Raw genomic sequence first — 22,268 nt, 5'->3', positions numbered from 1 at the left:
AGTCAGTTCTTTTCTACGGCTTATTGGCTAAGACCTCATACCTTGTACCTCACTCTCTCACCTCTTCCTTCAACCCTGAAGGGTCTCTGAGCCCAGGGAGCCGGGGCCCTCCATGGGCAGTGATGGTGTGTGTGTGTGTGTGTGTGTGTGTGTGTGGAGAAGGGTGGGGATCCGTGCCCTGCTCCCAGCCACATGCTTTGGAGGCCCCGATGCAGGGACAGGTGCTGGACTCTGGGCCTCAGGCTGCAGCAGCGGACACACGTGGTCCAGGCCCGAGCTTTGAACCTGGCTCAGACCCGCAGAGCCAGCCCTTCGGAACCGGGTGTCACTCTGCCACTTTATTGGCTGAGGAGGGGCATACCTTCTGACCTCCTTCTGATCAGGTCCAAGGCCTCCTCTCCGCATAGGTTTTGGGGACGAGGAGCAGACATCATGGGACAAACCCACTCACCCCTCAGTCCTCCCTCCTGCTCCCAGAAACTCTACTCGTGGCTGCAAACCTGGCTCTTCCCAGGGCATTTTGACACCCCCAACCACACAGTTTGGATGTTGAATCCTCGATTTAGGTTTTCCTTAACAGAGGAGAGTGCAGGGTCTGGGCAAAGGCATGCTCCCCTCCCCCCTCGTTTCCTGGGTGACCCCGCTAGGCGGCTCCCCCTGCTGTGTGCCTGCTCAGGGCAGCAGCCTCCATGAGGAGCCACTGGAACCAGGAGGCGAGTTATCACCCAGCGGAGTTAAAAGAGCAGCGGGAACCAGTGTGTGTGTGTGTGTGTGTGTGTGTGTGTGTGTGTGCGCGCCCTTTCAGAGCAGAGAGGAAGCCTTTCACAAGACAGTGAAAGGGCCTCCGCTTCCCAGATCTCAATCGGGGCTTTTGGCAAGGGCCGCTGTGGTATTTCTGTCCTAGCCAGCGAGTCGGTTCCTCTCTTTGAAACAGCCCCGGGGCCCTGAAAGACGGGGACAGACTCCTCACAGGCAGGCCTGTGCCCAGCACCGCTCCGGGGCCGCCCCGCCATCACCACGCTCGCTTGGCCTGAGGCTGGCGATGGAAGAATGTGCGGCTCCCAGGGATGCTGGCAGCGGCCCCACCGCTCGGCTCCCAAACGAGAACCATCTGGCGGGGCGAGGGAAGTCAGGGCAGAGCCGGGAGAGGTGGCTCCTCCGCTTGCTCGGTGGCAGCCCCGTGCTGGCAGGGTTACCAGGCCCGGGGGAGGGAGACAGCCCCAGAGGAGGGACGCCGCAGGAGGTTGCCTTTGAACTCATGCCTTTTGCTTTCACAAACGTTTCTTGCAGGGGCTCCTGGGCTTCGTTGGTCTGGTCGGGGAGCCAGGCATCGTGGGAGAAAAGGTAAGCCGTGTGGAAGGGAACATCTGCATACACAGAGCTTGTGTTTTGAAAAGATGAAGGGGCTGGTTGAGCTGGGGGGGAGGAGGGTTCAGGCTTCTTTCTCCCGGGCTGTCCTCATTGCCCTGGCATCCGGGCCTTCAAAGAACCTTTGTCCCTTTTGTGACCGAGGCTCACACTGGGGAGGTGACTGGCTCAAGGTCACCCAGACAGGAAGTGGCAGAGCTGGCGCTGGAACCAGGTTCAGTATCCAAGGCCACACTTGCCTACTAAGTCACTCTGCTTCAGGCGGGCCCAGGTGGGCCACAGCCTGTGGCTTCCCATTCCTGCCCCCCAATCCCATCCCCTGCCCCCCTCTCCCATCCCCCACCCCCTGGGCGGCACCCACTTTCCTTCCTGGAGCTTATCGCATCCTCAGGCAGGTCCTCGGAGGAGCTGATGTTACTCCTATTGGGCAGATGGAGAAACTGAGGCCCAGAGAGGGGAAGCATCTACAATACCTTCATCTGACCCCACCTGACCCCAGGCTTACCCTGAGCCGCCCTCCTCTGCACGCCCTGTGCCCAAGTCCCTCTGGCCGCCACGTTTTCCTTCTCCTCCTTCTCCCCTTCCCCTTCTTCCCCCTTTTTATTTTAACTTTTGATTTTGAAATAATGATAGATTCAAAAGAAGTTGCAAAAAAGAGTCTAGAAAGGTCTAGGGCGCCCTTTCCCCTGCTGCCGTCAGCGGTAACATCTTGCATCACTGTAGTGCAATGTCAAGGCCAGCTCTGCCCTCTCTTATTGCTCAAATGCCCCACGCCCCTCCTCACCCACAGACCATTGCCCATGCTGTTCCCGTGCCAGGTGCACTCTTCCCACTCCCATCCCTCCGCCCTGGGTCTGCATGACTCAGTTCCCCATTTCGCTCTCAGGTCACGCTGTGCTTCCTCAGGGACGTGTTCCCCACCGCACCCTTGCACCCAGGGGGTCAAACCCCCTGTCGGAAGGCCTTGGCGCCGAGACCCTCTCCATCCCTGCTCGGCCCCACCTCACATCCGTGTTGGCGATGTGTGTCCATCTCCTCACCACGCTGGGTCTCCCTCCGTGTGAGCAGGATCTGCCTACGTCTACTCACCACTTAGTCTTCCGGGTCTAGCATACCATGCTGGCCACATAGTGGATGCTCAATCAATGTTTGGTGGCTGGGAGGGTGGACACAAGAAACAGGGCCTCACAAAAACAGCCAGGATTCGAACCCAGAACCCCTGCCTTCCGGCCACAGCTCTGCCTGCTACACTCACTCTCTCGGCCGGTCTGTCAGGATGGGTCAGGAGGAAAGTTTCCAGCATCTCATCTAGATTTGGGCAGGGCGTGGGGAGAATGAAAGAAAGGCCTTCCATTGCCATCTCTGCCTCAGCATGACCAGCTAGGGCAGTGGTCTGCAAACTGCGGCTCCCGAGCCACATACGGCTCTTTGGCCCCTTGTGTGTGGCTTCCACAGAATACCACGGCCAGGGCGAGTTTGTTTTGAAGAAGTAGCGTTAGAAGAAGTTTAAGTTTAAAGAATTTGGCTCTCAAAAGAAATTTCAGTCATTGTGCTGTTGATATTTGGCTCTGCTGACTAATGAGTTTGCCGACCGCGGAGCTCGGGGATGCCAGGCCTAACGAGGACCTCATGACGTGGGCCCAGACCAGAGGGGACGTGCAATTAGCGTATCCTCGATCGGGACGGTCCCAGCCTGGGGGAAGCCACTGTGTGGCACGCTGCAGTGGCGCTGAGGCCTCCCTGGACTTGCCCAAGGGTCTTCGCTTCTGCCGTGTGAAAGCCCAGATCCCCATCCCTCCCCTGTCAGCACCTGTTTGGCCTCTGGCAGGCCCTATTCACCTGCCCCCCACAGAGCCACCCGCAGCCGTGACCTCCCTGAATTGTTGTCTCCATCACAGGGTGACCGGGGCATGATGGGACCCCCAGGAGCGCCTGGACCCAAGGGGTCAATGGTAAGGAGCAAGTCTGCATGCCTCCGCCCTCGCAGCCCTGGTGGCAGCTCTGCTCTCTGCCGCCTCTGCCTCCTGCAGACATTCAGGATGGTTTGTTCCCTTTCCCTCCGGGAGGCCTGGCTGCTGCTCTGTGTCCCTGGGCCAGGCCGAGCCGGCCGAGGCGGGAGGGACTGAAGGAGGGAGAGACACCTTCCACCGTCTAGTCCTTCCTTTTCTTCTCTCTGCATAGGGTCATCCTGGAACGCCCGGTGGTGTTGGGACCCCCGGAGAGCCTGGACCCCCGGTAAGCAGAGCCCTCGTGTTCCTGAGCCTAAACCCACTGTCAGTTGAGGCTTCCGAGTCAGACAGACCTGGGTTCGCTCGCGTCCCAGCTCCACAGCTCCCTGACTATTTTGCCACGGCAGATTCACTGAACTCGGAGCCTAAATTCATGCTCAGCTGCAAAATAGAGAAAATAACTGTGGTCGTGACAGTGTGATTGCACAGCTAAATGAAACCATGCGGCCGATGCTCATTCCTGCCACAGCGATGCTCAGTTCCATAGCGATGTTTATTACACGGAGGCACCTTGGTCATTAGCACCATTATGGCTCTGTTCATTTTCTCGGGAAATACTGTGACATGTGTGCCTGGGGCCTGGCCCGGAGCTGGGATGCAGCCATTAACAAGGCAGAAAGCAGTCTCTGTCTGTCCTTTAGGAGCTTCTATTCTGGCGTGAGGGAGAGAGGGAACCCAATAAATAAGAAACGATGAGAAAGGAGGGGAGAAGTGGGAAACCCTGGGGACAAATGGGCTGGGGATCAGCGCCGAGGTGGCAGGGGTCCTGGGCTTCTTGTGACAACTGAGGAACCCGGGATATTCCTGGGGGTCCCAAGGCAGGGAGGGATGGGAGAGGCAGGAGGGCTGGGGGAGGGAGGTGGTAGGAGCACCCAAATCCAGAGGCCCCTGGGATGATGTGGGGGTAGGGAGGGCTGGCTTTCACCTAGAACATGGGCCTCCTGGCCCTCTGCCTCTGCTGATGGACGATATGAAGACTGGCAAGGGCACCCACTTCAAGGCCAGGGCTCAGGGCTAGGGGTCCACCCTGGGAGATGGAGGGATGGGCTTCAGGCAGGTGGGAAGGGTGTGGAGAGAAGCGCCCAGCCCAGTCAGGACCCCCAGGCAAAGCAGGGGGTAACTTCAGGCTGCCCAGGTTCCTCCAAAGACCGGATTGAGGGGCTCCCTAGGGTTTGATAAAGGAGGCCACGGGAGCCTTTGGAGATTTGAACCCAAGGAAAGTGTGCACACTCCAGATCTCTGGGCCAATTAGGGAAGCAAGGCAAGCTCAGTTCCCAAACATTTGCGTGCACCTACTGTGTGCGGAGCCGATGCCCAACTCCAGGGGTGCATAGTGGTAAGAAATAGCTCTGCTCTTAAGATTCTCACTGTCTAGTGGGGATGCTGAATATGATCATTCTCTCACTCACTAGCAGATCTTTCCTGAGCACCTACTATGTGGCAGGCTGGGCGAGGTGTGACCATCATCCAAACACGATGACAGGCATCTTCGAGTTTTGCCTGCCCCCACGGACCTTTTGATGATGTTAGAAAGCTATCAGGGTGCAGATTATTAATAAGATGATGAGTAGTAAAGGGACATTTCTGGCACTATTGTTCCCATCTGATTGGCATTTTCCCACTTTCCCAAACACTTTCACACCCACGTTTTTCTGCAGTCCCTGAGATCAGTCACGATTCTACTCCCCGTGGCTGGGGGCGGGGACCCAGTCAGGTCCTGAGAGCGCCAGTCTCTGGCCTTCTCCTTTAAGAGAGCTGGTAGCTACTCTTTCCTGGGGACCAGCCAGGTCCCTGCGTCTTCTCAGCAGCTCTTAGGAGCGGAGACTCTTCTTATCTATTTTTTTTTAGTTGATGAAACCAAGGCCAGAGAGTTTAAGTCCCTTGCCAAACTGACGGAATGAGTAAGTGGCAGAGCCAGGATTTGAACCTCTGTCTCTGGTGGAGCAGTTGGCCCGGGTAAGCACTTGGCTCCACTGCTGCTACGTCGGAGACTTGGCTCCTGAGATTTCCCAGGGACGCATCGCGTGCCTTCGGCCGTCAGAGCTCCCTCCATAAAGTGGTCCCTTCTCACCCGGTCCTCCTGGTCTCCACTGTCCGGGAGTCAGACCTGCCTCTGTATTGGGCCAAGCTGGCATCACCCCCTGCTTGCTCTGCTGGCCAGGGGTCAGGCTGGGGCCCAGCCCCTCACATTAGCTCTTCAGCAGCAGCAGCCGGAGGGTCTGCACCCTTCGAGGCCACAGGGAGAGAGAGGGGGGAGCTGGAGGAGTTTTTGCTGAGGCCACGAACGGAGCTGGGGCTCTCTGGTATTCGGAGGGGGCGCTGAGGCCACCCCCTGTTCCTTGTAAAAGGAGCACGCCCCGTCTGAGACTGCCCGCTGAACCGCTCTGTCCTCTTATCCCCACTTCGTAGTTTATGAAACTGAGGCCAAAGAGTTTAAGTCACTTGCCAAAGCGACAGAATGAATAAGTGGCAGAGCTGGGATCTGCGCGTAGCTGTGGAGGGTCCTGGCCAGCCGTGGGGAGCAGCTGCTGCCTGATGGGTGTAGCTGGGGCTGGAACCCGGGAAGAGAAATTGGGCAGCGAGACTGCCTGCTCCCTCTCTTTGCCTCCTTTCTCTCCCTCCCAACCTTCCTCCGTTCTCTTCAGTTGTTTGCCTATTCATCCTTCCTTCAACAGATTCCTAATGCCAGGCCACGGGCCTGTGTGGGGCCAGGTGCTGGGAACAAAGCCAGCCCTGTGGTCTGTCCCTCCTCCCTGTCTCTCTCTCCCGTGCGCCTCTTCTTGTCATTCCAACGTCACATCGAGGTAACTGGCATCCTCCTCGGGCCAGTGCCCTTCTCTTTGCACCCTCCACCACCCCCTTCTCTACCCAGCCAGCCCTGCCCTTGGCCCTCCCTTCCCCGGGCCAGCCTCCATTCCCCTCCCTCACCCCGGGGCTGTGGTCTGGTTCTTCCCCTTCTCCCCCTCAGGGCTCTTTCTAGGCTCTCAGGTGATAGTTGGGGTCAGGATGGGGGACAGAACTGGGGTTGCCACATTCGCCTTGCTGATAGGGGGGAGAAAGAGGAAACGGGCCCTGGCTGGTGTGCTCAATGGTTAGAGCGTCGACTCACACAGCAAAGGGTCAAGGGTTTTGATTCCTGGTCAAGGGCACATACCTCGGTTGCAGGTTTGCTCCCTGCCTCCTATCAGGGCATGTGGGGGAGGCAACCCATCGATGTGTGTGTGTATGTCTCTCTCTCTCTCTCTCTCCCATCCATGTTTCTCTCTTTCTCTCCCTCCTTTCCACACTCTCTCTGAAAAGCAATGGAAAAAAATATCCTTGGATGAGGATTAACAACAACAAAGAAGAGGAAATGGGGAATTTCAGGAGAGCCCTTTTCCAGAAATGTCCTGTAGCTTCTGCTTGTTGAATTTGAAATGAGGGAAATGGCTCCTGCAGGGAGAGGAAGGAGAGGAAGGGTTGAGGCCCGGGAACCAGGCGGAGTCCTGCTCAGGGCTGCAGCTTCTCCTCCGCTTCCCCCGGTGGGACAGACTCTCCCCCGGGGCCACGGCCTCTCACAGGAAGGCTGCTGAGCCTGGGCAGGGGCTGCTCCGAGGCCAGGCTCTGCCCTTTGCTGCTCGCCCTCAGTGCCGGACTCACTCCCTGACAAAGGGCTTCTCCACATCTGCTCCCCACAGGGTCCTCCCGGATCTCGAGGCCCGCCGGGCATGAGGGGAGCCAAGGGACGCCGGGTAAGTGAGGCCCAGCCCCCGGGAGCTGGCACTGGTCCCCTGCTGGGGAGACCACCTCCTGTACCTCCCCGCTCCCCCAACCCCTGGCCCCTGCTGAGGTCTTTGACTTTCCCAGCACCGGGCAGGGTTCCAGGCTCACTGTGCGACCCCACCCACTTTCCAACCCATTGCTGAGCCCCAGGCCTTGCCATCCAGAGGGCCCAGATGGGCTCTGTGGTACCAGTGCTTTGTGCATCCATTTGTTCCTCAGCCACCTTTTATGGACACCTGCTCTGTGCCGGCCCCTGAGACTAGGCCAGGCGGGACACCTGCTTGCCTTTTGGTTCTGTCAAGTTGGTCAAACAGCCAGTTTAGGGTCATTAGCTGGCGGAAGCGTGGGGCAGCTTGGGTGCCTGGAGGAGGCACCTCACCTGGACAGGGTGCCAGGGGAGCTTCAGGGAGAGGTTGGTGCTTGAGCTGGTCCTGGATTCCAGGCCGAGGGAAAGCCCGCAGGCAAGAGAGGGTGACATGTTTAGGGATCCCCAACAGAAGGACAGGGGGAAAGGATGGGACAGGGGGAAAGGATGGGACCAAGAATTAGCAAGGATGGGCCACTCCAAGCAGGGCCTCAAACACCAGAGCTAGGCTTATGGGCTGTGCTCCAGGGGTAATGGGGAGCCATAGAGAGTTTTAAGCAAGGGCGGGTCTGGTCGCAACAGCCAGAAATAATCACTAGTACTTCCTGTGCGTGCCAGACACCGTCTTATCACACACGTTAACTCATTTAATCTTCAATGCTACCCTATCAAGTAGGTGTTACCCTGAACTCCATTTTACAGACAAGGAAGCTAAAGCACAGAGAGGGTAAGTCACTTGCCTCAGGGTGCAGAGCTAGGAAGTGGCAGAGCCGGGAGGCGAACCCAGTGGGTCTGGCTCTCTTGCACACCGAACGCAGCCTGACTTCCAGTCATGCAGGGAGGGCTGATGGGGTGGCTTCCCGCACCCGCTGGCGTCCAGGTGCCAGGCCGCGCGGCCCGTGAAAAGGAAACGAGATGGCGCGGGCAGTGCAGGCAGCCCGGGCCTGCCATCCACGCGCCGAATCGGGGGCCGGGGATGATTATGCTTCCCTTGGCGGAATGTCAAGTGGTTTTAAATGTTCCCCTGAACCAGATGGCCTGAGCAGTCAGCCCAGGAAAGGGGAGCTTAGGAGGCATTCCTGGGGCCGGCAGGGCCCCTCCCTGCAGCATGTCCCGGGTCTGTGCACGTGGACCGAGGCCCATGGACAGCCACCTGACCTGTGCACCTCCCCTCCCGGAGGCCACAGTAGCTGGAGGCTGAGCTGCGTTGGCCCAGGCCCTGCCCCCTCCCTCCGGAGGAAGGCCCAGGCCCCCTCAGCTCGCTGAGCTCCCCCAGCCCTCTCCAGCACCACCTTCCCCCACCCCCTCCCCACCACCAGCAGCAGCGGCTGGAAGAATGCATCTCCTGCTTGAGGAAGCCCAGGCTCCCAGCCACATCAAAGTCTCTGGCTGTTCCTGCAGCTCCCCTCCCTCCCCCCGCCGGGTTTGGCAGGAATGCAAAAACCTGTGGGCTCTGACAAGATCCAAAGTCAAACCATTTCAATGTATACCTAAAGGTTTATATAATTCTAATGTAGGTAAAACAGAGCCTGTCTTATGTGTGACATAGAAGAATGACTCATTTATTTTAAAATGCCTAAGAGCAAACATAAGGCACTTTTGAACGGTGAGTTAGCACATCCTATTAGTCCGTTCGCTATTTCTAATCTGAAGTCTCGTCTTTGCACAGGTGCCTTCAGCCTCTCTTCCGAGGAGCATTTTTATAAAAAAGAGTTTATAAAAACCCTGTGGGATCTGCCCCCTGGGTCCCCTGCCTACAGATGGGGTAGCTAAGGAGGTGGGGGACCTAGAGAGGCACCCACTGTGCTGCTCAAAAGCTCCGTTCTGAGCAGCCCCCATCCCCGGCCCCTACCTACGGCTCCTGGTTGACTCTGTGACGTTGGCAAGGCCTTGCTGCTCTCTGGGCCTCAGTTTCCCCATATGCGCCATGGAGAATGGACTTGGAGGTTGGCCAGGCCCTTCTGCTTCCCTGCCCATGGGCAGATGGGCCGTGCTGCCCACCCCAGTCCTCCCCGCTCCTGCCCTGGGAAACATGACCGCTAAGGGATTGAGGCCAGAGGCGGGAGGAGGCCCGACCCTCTGCTCTTGGTAGAATTGCTGACGGAGTGTGGGTCCACGGGGTCCCGGGTGAAAGAGCAGAGGCTCTGGGGTCAGACAGGTAGGTGTAGGGACAAGTCAGTCCCGTGTCTTCACCTCTCTACAGGGTGCTGGGTGATGTTAGGAGGAAGTTGTGAGGAGCCAGAATTGGAACTCAAGTCAGCTGGATGCCCACTCTTACGCTCCACCACCAGTCACTGCTGCTCAGTGTGGGAGTGAGCTCCCCGTCACGGGGGGGTGCAGGAAGATGCATGCCCTAGCAGGGTGCTAGGAGACAATGGCAGGCTCCACTCTCCCTCCACACACCCTGTGAGGGAGCTGGGAGGCTCCTGAGGTTCAGGAGCTCTGCTCCGGTGAGCGGGGCTTAGCGGTCAGCAGACCTGAATCCTGACTTCCCCTCTGTGGGCCTCCACGTTCCCCTCTGTAAAATGGGCAGCAGCAGAACCGACCGTGGGGGTTGCATCCCTTCATCAGTGCCTCACACAGGTCAGCTCCTGGCAGGCAGGAGGGTGTAGAATGTGCTTGGCGCTTATTCATTCCCTCTCTGTCATCCATCCTTTTATACAAGAGCTGTGATTGGCCAGCTCTTCTGTCCCAGGCAGGGGCTCCTTCCCACCAAGCCCCAGCTGTGGCTTCAAACATCTTCCTGGGAGTGACTCCCACAGAACAGACATGTGGCTTCGATAGGATCCCAGGCCTGTCTCCAGTGGGGTGGGTCAGGACTGGGAACCCGTAGGACACAGGACAAGCTGCAGTGTGGCCAGAGCAAGGCTGCGGATGTGAGCTGCACCGTGGAGCTGGGGAGGGAGGGCGGCTGGGGCCCGTTGCCTCCTCCTCCCTCCAGACAGGAAGCTCAGTCCTCTCTCTCCCGAGCCAGCCCCGCCTCTGCAGCTCTCTGGTGCTCTCAGGGGATTGCGGAGTCCCCTGGGGACAGGGATTTTAGCCGGTGTCTTCTCTAACTCACTGCCCCAGTGCAGAGCCTTCCTGCCAGGCTCTCCGAGGCCCTGCCTTGCACGCCTGCTGTGATGGGGAGCTCACTCTCACACTGATACCCAGTGACAGACAGTGGTGGGGGGAAATGGGCAACTGGCTGACTTGGGTTCAAGTTCTAGCTCTTCTGCTTCCCAGCTGTGTGACCAAGGCTGTTTCCTTATAAAAAGAAGATAGCAGCTCTCACTATTATGGCTGCAACTGCTATTTTTGTTACTATTATTACAGATGGCATAACCTTTCTCCCAGAAAGACTTCAATTCTTAGGATAAGCAGGGTGCTGTGTGATTCCGGCCCAGCCCTCGGCACTCCTGGGCCTCTGCTCCCCTCCCAGAGCTCTCCCTTTCCAGGGAGGTTTCTGCCTCAACAAGAGACGGGCCAGCGGCCAGAGGATATCTCTCAGAAAAGTCCTGATGCCCACCCGTCTGCTCAGCCTCTGTCCTGGCTTCCATCACCCAGGATGCCCCACCCCAATCTGGCTTCATCTCCACTGGAGCCTTTTCCACGAGTCAGGCTAACACATGGTCTGGCAATTGTCCACCTGACGTTGAGGCCCAGAGAGGGAAAGGGGCTTTCCTGGGGTTGCACAGCAAGCTGGCTGCAAAACCAGAACGTGCACCGCACACCCTGTGATCAAACGTGGTCTTGACCCTGTGAAAACTCTCAGCGGGTTCTCCACAGCAGGATAGAAGCTGCCCATTCTGAGGAAGGGACTGGATGCAGATTCCCTGAGCCATCCCTCTGTGCCCTGACCCTCGGGAGCCTGCAGCTTCCTCTGGCAGAGCCAGGTTTTATTGAGCACTTACTATATAGACCGGCTGCTGAGCTGCCTGTGGCCATTACTCCTGCCTTGCGGCCAAGGTTTCTCATCCCCATTTCTGAGATGAGATAACTGAGGCTGAGCGAGGAGCAGCCCTTTGTCTCCAAGACATACCATCCCCTGAGCACCACTGTGTGGAGCCCTGGACCCCACTGGGCTCTACGCCTGGAGACGCTGGGAACCAAGGCTCCCAGCCAAACCACCAGCTGCAACCCCCACCACCCCGTGACCCCCCGTTCCAGTTCATTGGGCCCCGGAGGCGCGAGCTAAGGCTGTGGTGTGGAGCTGAAGCGTCCGGAACGCTGGGCAGCTGATAAGAGGAATCGTCACTTTTTCCAGCTCAGTTAGTAATTGAAAATTTCCTTGTTCCGTTTTTATGCAAGTTCTTCTTGTTTGGTTTTCTCATCGCTCACCCTCCCTCCGCCTAGACACTTCCTCGGCCCTGCTTTGTGGCAGGTCCCCGAGCTCCCAGGCCGGGGGGGCAGCCTCCTACATAGCATCCCCCGTGTCTCCCCAACACGGCCTCTCTGACCCCTGCAGAACAGACACCACAGTTTCTCCAGGGACCCCTCCCATTTGTGTCCCAGCCCATGGAGGGGGACACGGGCAGGGGGTGGCATCCTGGAAGGGATACCAGTTGCTAATGTGCTAAAGGACCTTAGACAAGTCACTTCCCTTGGCCTCAGTGTTCCCATCTGTGCAGTAGGTGCAAGGGGGAATTCCGCCTGCTCTCAAAAGACCAAGAATTTTGTCTCGAGGCTCAGCCCTGAGCCCAGAACTCCAGGGAATAACCGCCTGCCCCCTGTTCTGCACATGCCCTTCCCGTGTGAGCCAGGCCACGTAAGCTTGAACTTCTGGCCGGGGCGGGAGCTGCCAGGTCCTTCTCTGTCAGTTTCCCCAAGGACTGTGGTTCATATGTTTATGCCCAAGTGCACTCTGGGGAAAGCATGAGACAGCAGAGTCTGAAGACCTGTCTGTGGAGTCTTGGCCGTGTGTTTCTCGGCTCTGGCCCTCAGTCTCCACGTCTGTGAAATGGGTTGGCTGGCAGACCGCCCAAGGTCTCCTTAAAGGGTTTAAATGCACCACCAAGCCCACTCTGGAATGGCAAGGCCTCTAGCTGAGTCCACCCAGGCGAGCCCTCCGCAGAGCCCTCTCTGCAGGCACACGGCACAGGGGTCGCCACCCCAGGGTGGGAGTGAGCGGGAAATGGGAGGAGGAAGGCACCTCGGGTTCCAGCAGTGAAAAGCCCAAGGCTCTAGGCAGCCCCACGCTCCTGGTTCCCAGCCCGAGGGAGATCCCTGCTGTCCGCTGCGCTAGCCTGTTTTCCCTATTCCAGGGCCCCCGAGGACCAGATGGACCGGCTGGGGAGCAGGGGTCCCGGGGTCTGAAGGTACGGACCCCCGTGGCCTTCCCTTCCTCTCACCTCCAGGAACCTGCCCCGTGGGGACAGCCAGGGGCCCCTGAGAGGCGGTGGGGTCGTTCCTGAGAGCTATCCGGCCGCTCCTCCAGCCCCCTCTCCCCGGCGGCTGGAGGGTCAGGGAAACGGAGAAGGAGCTTTGAGGCTGAGAGTGAGCGTGAGAAAGCATGTGAATGAGAGGGAGTGCAGAAGCACGTGAGTGAGGAGGAGTCACATGTGGCCTCTGGCCCCTTCCCCAGGACCCCACACCCCTCTGGGGCCCCTGAGAGCCCAGGACGCTTCTGTCCTATCGGGAGCACCTGGTCCTTGGTTCTGGGCCCGCGGCAAACCAGTCCCCTCAGTGTCCCCACCTGCACCCTGGGCGTGGGATGGGCCCCTCCTCAGGGAAGGCCTCCCGGTGCCCTCTCCACCTCCGAGTGCTTTGCTTCCCGCAGGGCCCCGCAGGACCGCAGGGCAGACCGGGCCAGCCCGGGCAGCAGGTACGTCAGGCCGCGGCTGCAGCCCCCTCCCCGCTCCCTGCTTGGTGACACGGGCCTCTAACGAACCCAAATGTGCTTCCAGGGTGCAGCCGGCGAGCGAGGGCACCTGGGCGCACGAGGCTTTCCTGTAAGTATCGCCAGTTCTGGAAACTTCCTGGTCTGTGCGGGGGGGGATAGCAGCCCCTTTAGCCAAGCTCCCCTCCTGCTGCAGGGGCTCCAGAGGTTTAGGTACTTACTCCCTGCCCTGGAGACCCTCCCGCCTGCCTCCCCCTGGGGCCCGGTGTCCCCACCCGTCACCCAGCAGAGAGTGGGGGCAGGACCCTCACAAGCTGGGATGGCTTGACTGAGACGATGGGACAGGCAGGGTGGAGAAGGCCGCGGAGGGACTGAAGTCACCTTCGCTTGTCTCTGCAGGGCATTCCCGGCCCCTCGGGCCCGCCAGGCACCAAGGGCCTCCCAGGAGAACCAGTAAGTGCCCTTCCCTCCCCAGTTTGCACCCCTGCCCGGGCAGGTGGCACGGGCCGGGGGTCACCCTGGAGAGAAGCCAGGGAGGGACAGCGCCGGGCTGACAGGGCAGCCCCGGTGGGTGGAGGGAGCACTGGCTGGGGCTCTCGGGGGCTCTGGGTGGGGTCTGAGCCTCCAGCCTCCGTTCTCTTGCTCGTCACCCGGGAATAATGGCTCCTCATGCCTCTGCCATCCTGCCGTAAAGATGGCGGGAGGAAATGTGTGTAGGGGGCTCAGCACAGTGAAAAGCCAGAGGAGGGCGGGAGGGCGAGAGGGTGAGGTTAAACTAACAAGCTGCCTGGGAACTGCAGAGCCTGGCTGGAGGGGGAGAGCCAGACATGGGGGAGGGGAGAGGAGGGGAGGCGGGTGGGGGAGAGGGACAGCCAGAGTGTCTGGGACCCAGGAGGAGGCTGTGCAGCGGTGCTGCCGGATGGGGAGGCGAGGACAGAGCCTCCAGGGGCTGAGGAGGAAGAGTCCCCACGGGGACAGGGGGAGCACAGGTGGCTCCTGCCCCCCAGGCCACACTGCAGCCCCCCGTCTTGAGGGCCAAGCAGATGCCCTTGTGAACAGGGAGTTGGCCCGGGCCTGGGTGGGGGTTTCCGGAAGTGGGCCTGAGGTGGAAGGGCATCCAGACAGAGGGAACAGAGTGAGCAAGGCCCCGGAGCTGGAAGGGTTCTGAGCAGGGAGGGCCCCCTGGGCATTAGACGGTGAACAGGAGTGTGGAGGTGGATGGGAGGGGTGCACGGGAGACACCTGGACTCTCGGGGTGGCCCATGTGGGGCGTGGGCTGCAGAGTTGCAAGTTTTGTGGGTGCTCACCCTCGCCCACTCCTCCAGACTGTGTTATCAAGCCTCCGATCCCAAAGAGGGCCCAGGCTGGCTTCTTCCCACAGTCTATGTTGTCTGTCTATCTGTCTTCTAGGGCCCTCAGGGACCCCAAGGACCAATTGGCCCTCCAGGAGAGATGGGACTCAAGGTGAGTGCTGAGGGACCCTTTTCGTCCCACGATGCTGCTAAGGAGGTGTCAGCCCCTCCGAGCCCACCTCCTTCACGGTCACTGCAGAGACTGCAGGGTGGACCCTGGCAGAGGGCAGGTGCCCTCTGATGGCATCGGGTGCGGAGGCCGTGGGTGGGATGCAGGGCACCGAGACACTCGTGGGGTGGGGGCTGGCAGCGCCTCTTTCTGGCACGAGGGAAAGCAGTGGCGTCCCACTCCCACCCGGCTGGGACCGCGACCCAGCTTAGGTTTGACCGCAGAGCCAGCCTCCTTAAGGCCACCCCGCAGGAGCTCGGAAGGAGCCTCAGAGGCCCCTGCCTTATCCAGAGGAGACATCTGAGCCCCGGGGCTTATGCGAGGCTGCAGCCATGCCAATGGCGATAACTCAGGGCCGCTTCCCGCCCTTGTCCTCCTGGCCGGCTGCAGCGAGCAGGGCTGGAACCACTCAGCCCTGAGCACAGCAGTTGCTGGCTTCTCCCCTGGCCTTATGTGAATCACGAAATTTTCCTCCTCGTGCTTGCCAAGGGGCTCCTAATGTGGTAAACCACACTCTTGGAGAAGGAAAGGACCCAGCATCCCCTGGGTAGCCCCAGTGCAGCGGCCTGAGCCCGATCACCTCCATTCCCCGAGCCCCAGCTCCAAGCTCCCAGACCCCCGTCTCTCACGCTGTGTGACGTTCAGCACGTCCTTGCCCTCTCTGAGCCTCCCTTCCAGCCAGGGGGAGGCGTGGCCTTTTCCTCTTTAGAAGACACCAATGGCATTTTCTTGCAGGGGCCGCCGGGGGCAGCGGGAGAACCGGGCCTTCCTGGGGAAGCTGGGATGAAGGTAAGGAGGAAGGAAAGAGCGAAATGACTCCTTGAAACCAGCTTCCCATCGGTGGCCACGTCCTCCCCACCGAAGAGAAACGCGGGCCTCTCTTGTGCTCAGGATAATGCGTTCTCCGTGCACCCGGCTGGGGGCTGGGCCTGGCCGGGGCCACGGCAGAGGGCCCAGCAGGCCCAGAGGCCCCGCCCTGCAAAGTTTTCTCTGGCACCTGCTCCTACCCCCTCGATGGGGCGGCCCTGCCTCCTGGCCCCCCTTACCATCTGCATTTCAGCACTGACCTCCTCGTCACCTGCTGGGAAATAAGCGCCCGTGGACACCTAGGCCCCAGGGAGAGCTGCCTCCCTGCTCCATGGTTGGAAGAGGACGCGCGGCCCCTCAGCAGGCCCCCAGCTGAGAAGCGATGGGATGCTGGCGGCCTGAGGGCATTGAGGAGGCAGGGCCTGGGGGAGTCCTCCAGCGGCTGTGGGGACCCCCCACCCCATCTGTGCTTGACCAGGCCTGGGACTGTCCGTCTCAGCTCGAACAATGCAGAAAACCACGCCGTCGATAAAACAGATAGATGTGGGGCCGTTTGGGTAGGGCTGAGGGCTCAGAGCTGGCTTCCTCCTTGTACCCCAGACACCAGCAGGGAGAGAGTTCTAGTCAGGGAGCTTGGAAATCACCGCAGGAGAGAGACCCCTTTGGGGGCCCTTGGAGGGGGTGACATTGACTCTGGCTTATGTAGGGCCTCTTCCTTGCTGGGTTGCTCTTCAAGGCTCTGGGCGAGCGTAAGCGCGGTGGCCAGCCAGAGCTGCCATCGCCGAGCTGTTACTCCCTGGAGCCAGACTCCCTGAACTGTTCTTCTTAGCCATGAACGCAGGCTGGTTACTCACCCCGGGGCCCATCGGTGTCTTCACTTAAAAAAAGGAGATACCGCTTCTGGTGGCTGTCCTGCGAATTCAGTGTGTGAAATGAAAATGTACAGCTGACTTCGAACAGCGCACGCAGGTCGGAACTGCGCATGTTCCTTTACAGGATTTTCTCAATGGACCGGTGCAGGTGAAACCTGCGCTGTCCAAGGGTCAAATCCGAGGTTGGGGACCTGTATAGGCAGGTCTCCCACTGTGCCCCTGCCCCGAGCCTCGTCAGAGGGCCCGTTGCACTTAGAACGGCGCTACAGGAGTGTGAGCTGTGGTGATGGGGGTGGTGGCCAGGGCTTGCGGCCACAGGGCCTATGGTTGGCGTGATTCAGTTTCCTGTCGGTTCTTGGGAGTAAGGAGCCCCTCCCCCAGTCAGAGCGAGTGGGGGCTGGGGCTGGCCCTACCCTACTCCATGGAGTTGTGTTTGGTTTCTCCTAGGGTGACCTTGGGCCTCTGGGCACCCCTGGGGAGCAAGGCCTCATTGGGCAGCGGGTAAGTTGAAGCACATTGGGGTGAGGGAGGGCTTTGCTCAACTTTCCTGAGTCTGTGTCCTCACTTGCAGAAATAGATCATGAGTCTCCACAGCCTGGGTCAGTCTCTCTTGGGGGGTCAGTGCCTCCACAGTGTAGGGGTGGGCTCCCAAGAAAAGCTTTCTGTGGTTGACATGTTTGGGACTCACTGCAGTGCTCCCTCTTACATCTTCGCAGTAGCATTTTCAAGGCTCTGAGAAGGCCTGCAACCAAGAAAATTGGTTTATTTTGGTTTAATCCGGATCTGGGTATCGTGCCCAAACTTGCTGGCAAGAAAGCCCGAAGGCTGGCCTCACTTTCCTTGTCTGAGAAATGGGATTCCTCCCAGGAGTTCCGTGAGGACTCCCTCCAATCCCAGGAATAGTATCTCCAGCAATGACCATCTGTGGGCGCCCATCCTTTTCCCTGAGAAAACAGACTCTGAGGGCTGAGCAGCTCGCTCAATGACCGGGAAGCCCAGTGGGGCCAAGGAGGCCTGCCTGACGTCAAAGTCTTTCTCAACCACTAGGCCGCATGGCCTTCCGGTCTAGCCAACCAACCAGGATGGCTCTGGGACCAGCAGTTCGCCCCAGCCTGCTCTGCAGACGGCAGGCTGTGCGTGGGGTCTGCCTCCTTCCTTGGAGCTGAGTGGGTGCCTCCACCCCCCTGCTCATTCACAAAGCCAGCCCCTCCCCTGTGTGTGTGCCAGGTCCCACTGCCCAGGGATCAGGGGTCCTACTCCAAGGAGGGGGAGGGAGGAAAATCAAAGTAACGTCTCCTCGTCTTTTCCTACCACACTTTGCAGGGAGAGCCGGGCCTCGAAGGTGACAGCGGTCCTGCAGGGCCCGACGGGCTGAAGGTAAGCGTCCTTTGGCGCAGGGTCTCGGGGGTAGGGCTGTCCTGGAACAGGACAGCCCTACCCTGTCCTCCCTGTCCTCCCACTGCCCTCCCTGTCCTCCCACTGCCCTCCCATCCGGGACCTACATTTTCTCTCAGCAACACCATGTCCTCCTAAAGCAGTGGTCGGCAAACTCATTAGCCAAATATCAACAGTGCAATGATTGAAATTTCTTTTTGAGAGCCAATTTTTTAAAACTTAAACTATATAGGTAAGTACATCGTTATTAACTTAATTAGGATACTCCTAAGCTGGCCTTTGCTAAAAACTCAAGGGGCCAAAGAGCCGCATGTGGCTCACGAGCCGCAGTTTGCCAACCACTGTCCTAAAGCCCCCAGAGCAGACCTCAGGCTGTTCCTATTGAGAGTAGGTGAGGGTGAGCCCTGTCCAGGACCCACCCCGCTCCCTGCCCACTGTCCCCACCCTGCTCAGGTGGGTTTGAGGCCCATCCCCACCCTCTGCTCCTCCCCACTTCCCTTCTCCTCAAAAGTGCAGCATCTCTTGGCTAAGGACGGTACCTGAGCACCAGCAGGTTTGGTATCGATTATCTTCCAAACATCCTATAAGATCAGGAAAATCATCATCACCACCCATGCCCTGTAAGCCACTTCCTATGAAGACTAGTCACACATGTACGGGTATTCTGCTAAGTTCTCTGCATGGATCGCCTTGATCAACACTATGGGCTACGTTCTGTATTTAGGTAAACAGAGAGAGGAAGAGAGACTCAGAGATTAGCCAGCTTACCCCAGCACACACTGAGATTTAGCACAGCCAAGACCCAAGCTTGGCTTGCTCTCTGCACCGTGTACCCACCCTAAAGGGGAAGAGCCTGAGGCTCAGAGGGAGGTAGAGGTGCATTCGTTCAGTGTCTGTTGCTGCGAGTGAAGGACCCAAAATTCAAACCTGGGGCTCACGGCACCAAAGCCTGCGGGCCTAACAGCCCTGCCATGCATCTGCTGGTGCTGCTGTCTGGTACCAGCCCTCCCTCCTGCTCAGGCCTGTCTCCGGCCTCCATCCCTGACCCAATGGTGGGCTTTCCCCCGTGCTGACCTGTAACACTGCGTGAGTCTCCCCGACCCCCACAGCCCAGGCCCCCACATGCCATGTCCGGGGTCCCCTCTTGTCCATTTATTCTCCATGTGAGCTCCGGTGAGCACCCCTCTTCTCTGGGTCTGGATTCCCCCATCCCTACACCTCCACCCCCATTCCCTGTCCCCACAGTTGCTCTGGTCCAGAGCTCCCCCCTCTCCCACGATGCCTCAGGGACAGGCCCTTGCTGGCTACCATCTACCTGCCCATATTCATCTTGCAAAGGCAAGAGCGCCCCCTGTCTGCCTCTCTCAACCCTGCTGCATCTCAGGTGTAAACCAGAGCCTCTGACAGCCCTTCCGCACCCGGGGCCAAGTGCCTGTTCCCTATTTGGTGACGTTGAAGAACATTCTGGCTAGAATGCTTTGGGTACCCACCCACCGGTGGCTTGCACCACCTGCCTTAAGAGCTTTACACAAATGAACACACATAGTCCTCCCAGCGGCCCCGGGAGCCAGATTCCTTAGCATCCCCCAGGCACAGGTGAGAAAACAGGCAGGACGCCGAGGCTTGCCCGCTTCTGGGCAGCCACCTTCTGCTCCTTGGAATTGCAGCTGAGGTGGGATGGGAGGGGATCCCAGGTCTGGTGCCGCACACGGTCTTTCCAGCACCTGCCATGGCTCCTCAGCCCGGGCTGCTTCCCCTGTCACCCCCTCAAAGCCCGTCCTCCCCAGTCCCTGAGCCAGAGGAGCCACCCCACATGCAGTGTCCTCCCGGGTCCTCGCTTGAATCCCAGGAGAGAACCCGCTTTCTCTGTGGCGCTGGTTGGCAATCACCGTCATGGTGAAAACAATCCGTGGGCAGTGCACAGCACTTCACGGTGAATAGCGAGCTGACAGCCGGCCTGTCGATGGTGCTGAGGACAGCGGCGGTGACGCTTAGTCACAGCGAGCCCTTATCCAGCTCCTGCTCCATTTACAAACCAGGCGGCTTGCCCAGGGTCACGCAGCTGGTGAAAAGTGACAGCAAGACTGGAATGAAGGTGGTGTAACCCCAGAGGTGAGGGAGGTATCCCCCGGGCACTGAGCCTTGGCATCAGAAGGAACCAGCACCCTGGCCCTCGCCAGTGCCCCGCCGTTGACTTGCATATGGTGTTGGGAAGTCTCTGCCTCTCTCTGGGCCTCAGTTTCCTCATCTGTCAGTGGAGAGAGAAGACTAGGCAACTTGTAAGGCTCTTCTGCTCATTGGCGGATGTCCTAGAACTTTGGGATTCTCCAGAGCCCATTCTGCATAGGATCCACAAGGACTTCCCCCACAACCACCCGCACTCCGCCCGCCCAGCTGTGTGAGAGCCCAGATGTGGGGGTGTGGGAGCTCTCTGGAGCCAGAGCCCCTGCAGGGCCTGGACCAAGGCCCTTGGCTGGAAACCAGCTCAGCCACCTGGGCAGCTGCCTGCCTCTCAGTGCAGGGAGAGTGGGTGGCCAGAAGGGGAATGCTGGAGCCAGGGGAGCCTGCAGGAGAGTCATCAGGCCAGCCCCAGTCCCCACGCCAGGCCCTGCTTGGGATCTGAGAATCTCAGGGGGAAGGAACCTTAGACAGCAACCTGCCTCTCTCTCTCCTGGCGCCCCGGTCTGCTCTGCGCTGGCCTACACGATAGCTTGGAGTCTCCCTCCCTCACCTGTGACATCTCTGGACCCCTCTCCACTGAGAAGTCCTCCCTCCGGGGCTAGAAACTGCCCCAGCAACCCTCCCACGCCAGCCCCCTGCACCCGGAGCCCCCGCCCCAGCAGGAGAGGTCTGCATACGTGCTCTCCGTGACCCCGTTCCCAGGCTCCGGCTTCATGACCTCTGCACCCGCCCTTTCTCTGGGCCGCACACCAGTTTATCTGAGTCTCTCGTAAAGTGTGGCGCCAGGAAACAAAACTAGCAAAGACACTGCTTCTCTAAGCCCTTCCTGGCACCCATGGCATCATTCCCTCTCCCCCACGGCCTCTCGATAGTCACAGATGAACCACCTTCAGACCGGCCACAGGTCCCAGCGGGCCTGCCAGCCCCAATGGAGGCAGCGATCTGCGGCCACTGCCTAGGATGCACCCCTGGCACCTACTCTCCCCATGGAGCCAAGGGCAACAGCCCATGCCCCCTTCTGGCACAGACACAGCGGGTCGTGGGCGGTGCGAGTCTGTATAATTGCTAGCTGCCATCCACTCGCCAGAGGGAGTGTGGTGGGACAGTGAGAATGAGAGCCACACAGAGCAGACAGCGATGGGAAACGTGCTCCCAGTAGAGGAAGATATTGACAAGATATTAACTATGGAACCGTGCAGTCACTGCCATCATCATCATCATCACTCCTCAGCCTGGCCCCTTCCTGTGAACTTCATGGGGCGGGTGGGGGGCTTGGTCAGGGTCTTCTCTTCCCTGAGCCACCCTTCCCAGGCCCAGGTACTATGGACACTAGCAATCGCCATGTCAGGAATGTTCCCTGTGCCACGGGGCCGTGCCAGCACCACCCTTTGGCAGCACAGGGAACAACAGAGAATGCAGAAACCGGTCAGCTGTGGACGTCTGATGAGCCCTGAGTCTGGGCCCCCTGTTGGGCTTGATGATTAATTTATTCTTTCTCTCTCTCTCTCTTCCTCACACCCTTCCCACCCAGGGGGACAGGGGTGACCCAGGGCCTGACGGTGAGCATGGCGAGAAGGGCCAGGAGGGACTGATGGGCGAGGATGGCCCCCCTGGCCTGCCGGGCATCACTGGCGTCCGGGTGAGTGTACGTGGCCGCGTGCCACACGGAGGGCTCCTGGGGGCAAATGACATTCGTGCCATTTCAGGCAGCTGGGGGAGGAGGGGTTGGCAGCAGCCACCTCAGGGTCTTCTGCTGTGGTCCTCCGTCTCCTGCCTCAACCTCCCAGGGCTCCCCAGGGCCATCAGAGTAACATCACTCTCCTTAGCATGAACCCTGCACAAACTACCCTCCTCTACCCTACTGCCCACATCCTGCCAAACCCCCACCCCCATTGGCCACACTGAATTTAATCAGGAGGGCGCTGGCCCCAATTCTCCCTCAGGAACTTGCTGTGTGACCTCCCACACAGCCCTGGCCTCCTTGGGTCCTGCCCTGGGTGTGATGAGGGATTCGGAAGGAATGTGTGCTGAGGTCACTCTGAGTCCCGGCATTCCAGGGACCCTTTCTCGGGGAGCTTTTGAGTATCCCAACTGTGGGAAGGGCAAACGTGTGCGGCAGAAATAGCCCCAGACCCAAAGGCCAAAGGTTAAGATCTGGCTCATGACCTTGATCTCACTCTCTGCATGACCTTAAACAGATCACGGCCTCTCTCTGAGCCTAGCTTTTCTCACTGGTGAAGAGAAAGCTTTGGATAGGAAAGCGCTTTCTTTCTAAAATTCAACGGGAATGTAAAAGATTGCCTTTATGGATTTGGAAAAGGAAATGACTAGAAGCTGGTGGTGGTGGTGATGCTGCTGGTGGTGAGGTTATAGTGGTGGTGGTGATGATGATGATGATGATGATAGTGGTGGTGATGGTGGTAGTGGTTGTAATGGTGATGATGGCGGTG

At 59.2% G+C, this 22,268-nt stretch overlaps 1 protein-coding gene across 3 annotated transcripts in view; it reads left to right on the top strand.

Moving 5' to 3' along the window:
• The window catches only part of COL27A1 (collagen type XXVII alpha 1 chain), a 121,550-nt gene that overhangs the window by 77,060 nt on the left and 22,222 nt on the right, over nucleotides 1–22,268 (top strand). For all 3 annotated transcript variants that reach the window (XR_004983408.2, XM_036412031.2, XM_036412029.2), the window contains exons 25-37: nucleotides 1,291–1,344; nucleotides 3,267–3,320; nucleotides 3,550–3,603; nucleotides 7,055–7,108; nucleotides 12,468–12,521; nucleotides 12,983–13,027; nucleotides 13,110–13,154; nucleotides 13,442–13,495; nucleotides 14,453–14,506; nucleotides 15,299–15,352; nucleotides 16,690–16,743; nucleotides 17,566–17,619; nucleotides 21,350–21,457. Coding sequence is in view for 2 of the 3 variants with exons in the window: in XM_036412031.2 (XP_036267924.1) it covers nucleotides 1,291–1,344; nucleotides 3,267–3,320; nucleotides 3,550–3,603; nucleotides 7,055–7,108; nucleotides 12,468–12,521; nucleotides 12,983–13,027; nucleotides 13,110–13,154; nucleotides 13,442–13,495; nucleotides 14,453–14,506; nucleotides 15,299–15,352; nucleotides 16,690–16,743; nucleotides 17,566–17,619; nucleotides 21,350–21,457 (738 nt within the window). In the remaining variant the exon portion in view is untranslated. The remainder of the gene's footprint in view (nucleotides 1–1,290; nucleotides 1,345–3,266; nucleotides 3,321–3,549; nucleotides 3,604–7,054; nucleotides 7,109–12,467; nucleotides 12,522–12,982; nucleotides 13,028–13,109; nucleotides 13,155–13,441; nucleotides 13,496–14,452; nucleotides 14,507–15,298; nucleotides 15,353–16,689; nucleotides 16,744–17,565; nucleotides 17,620–21,349; nucleotides 21,458–22,268) is intronic.

Source organism: Pipistrellus kuhlii, unplaced genomic scaffold, assembly GCF_014108245.1.
Source record: "Pipistrellus kuhlii isolate mPipKuh1 unplaced genomic scaffold, mPipKuh1.p scaffold_m20_p_43, whole genome shotgun sequence".
NCBI lineage: Eukaryota > Metazoa > Chordata > Mammalia > Chiroptera > Vespertilionidae > Pipistrellus > Pipistrellus kuhlii.
Note: the sequence above shows the minus strand (reverse complement) of the source record. Positions and strands in the feature narration are given on the sequence as shown.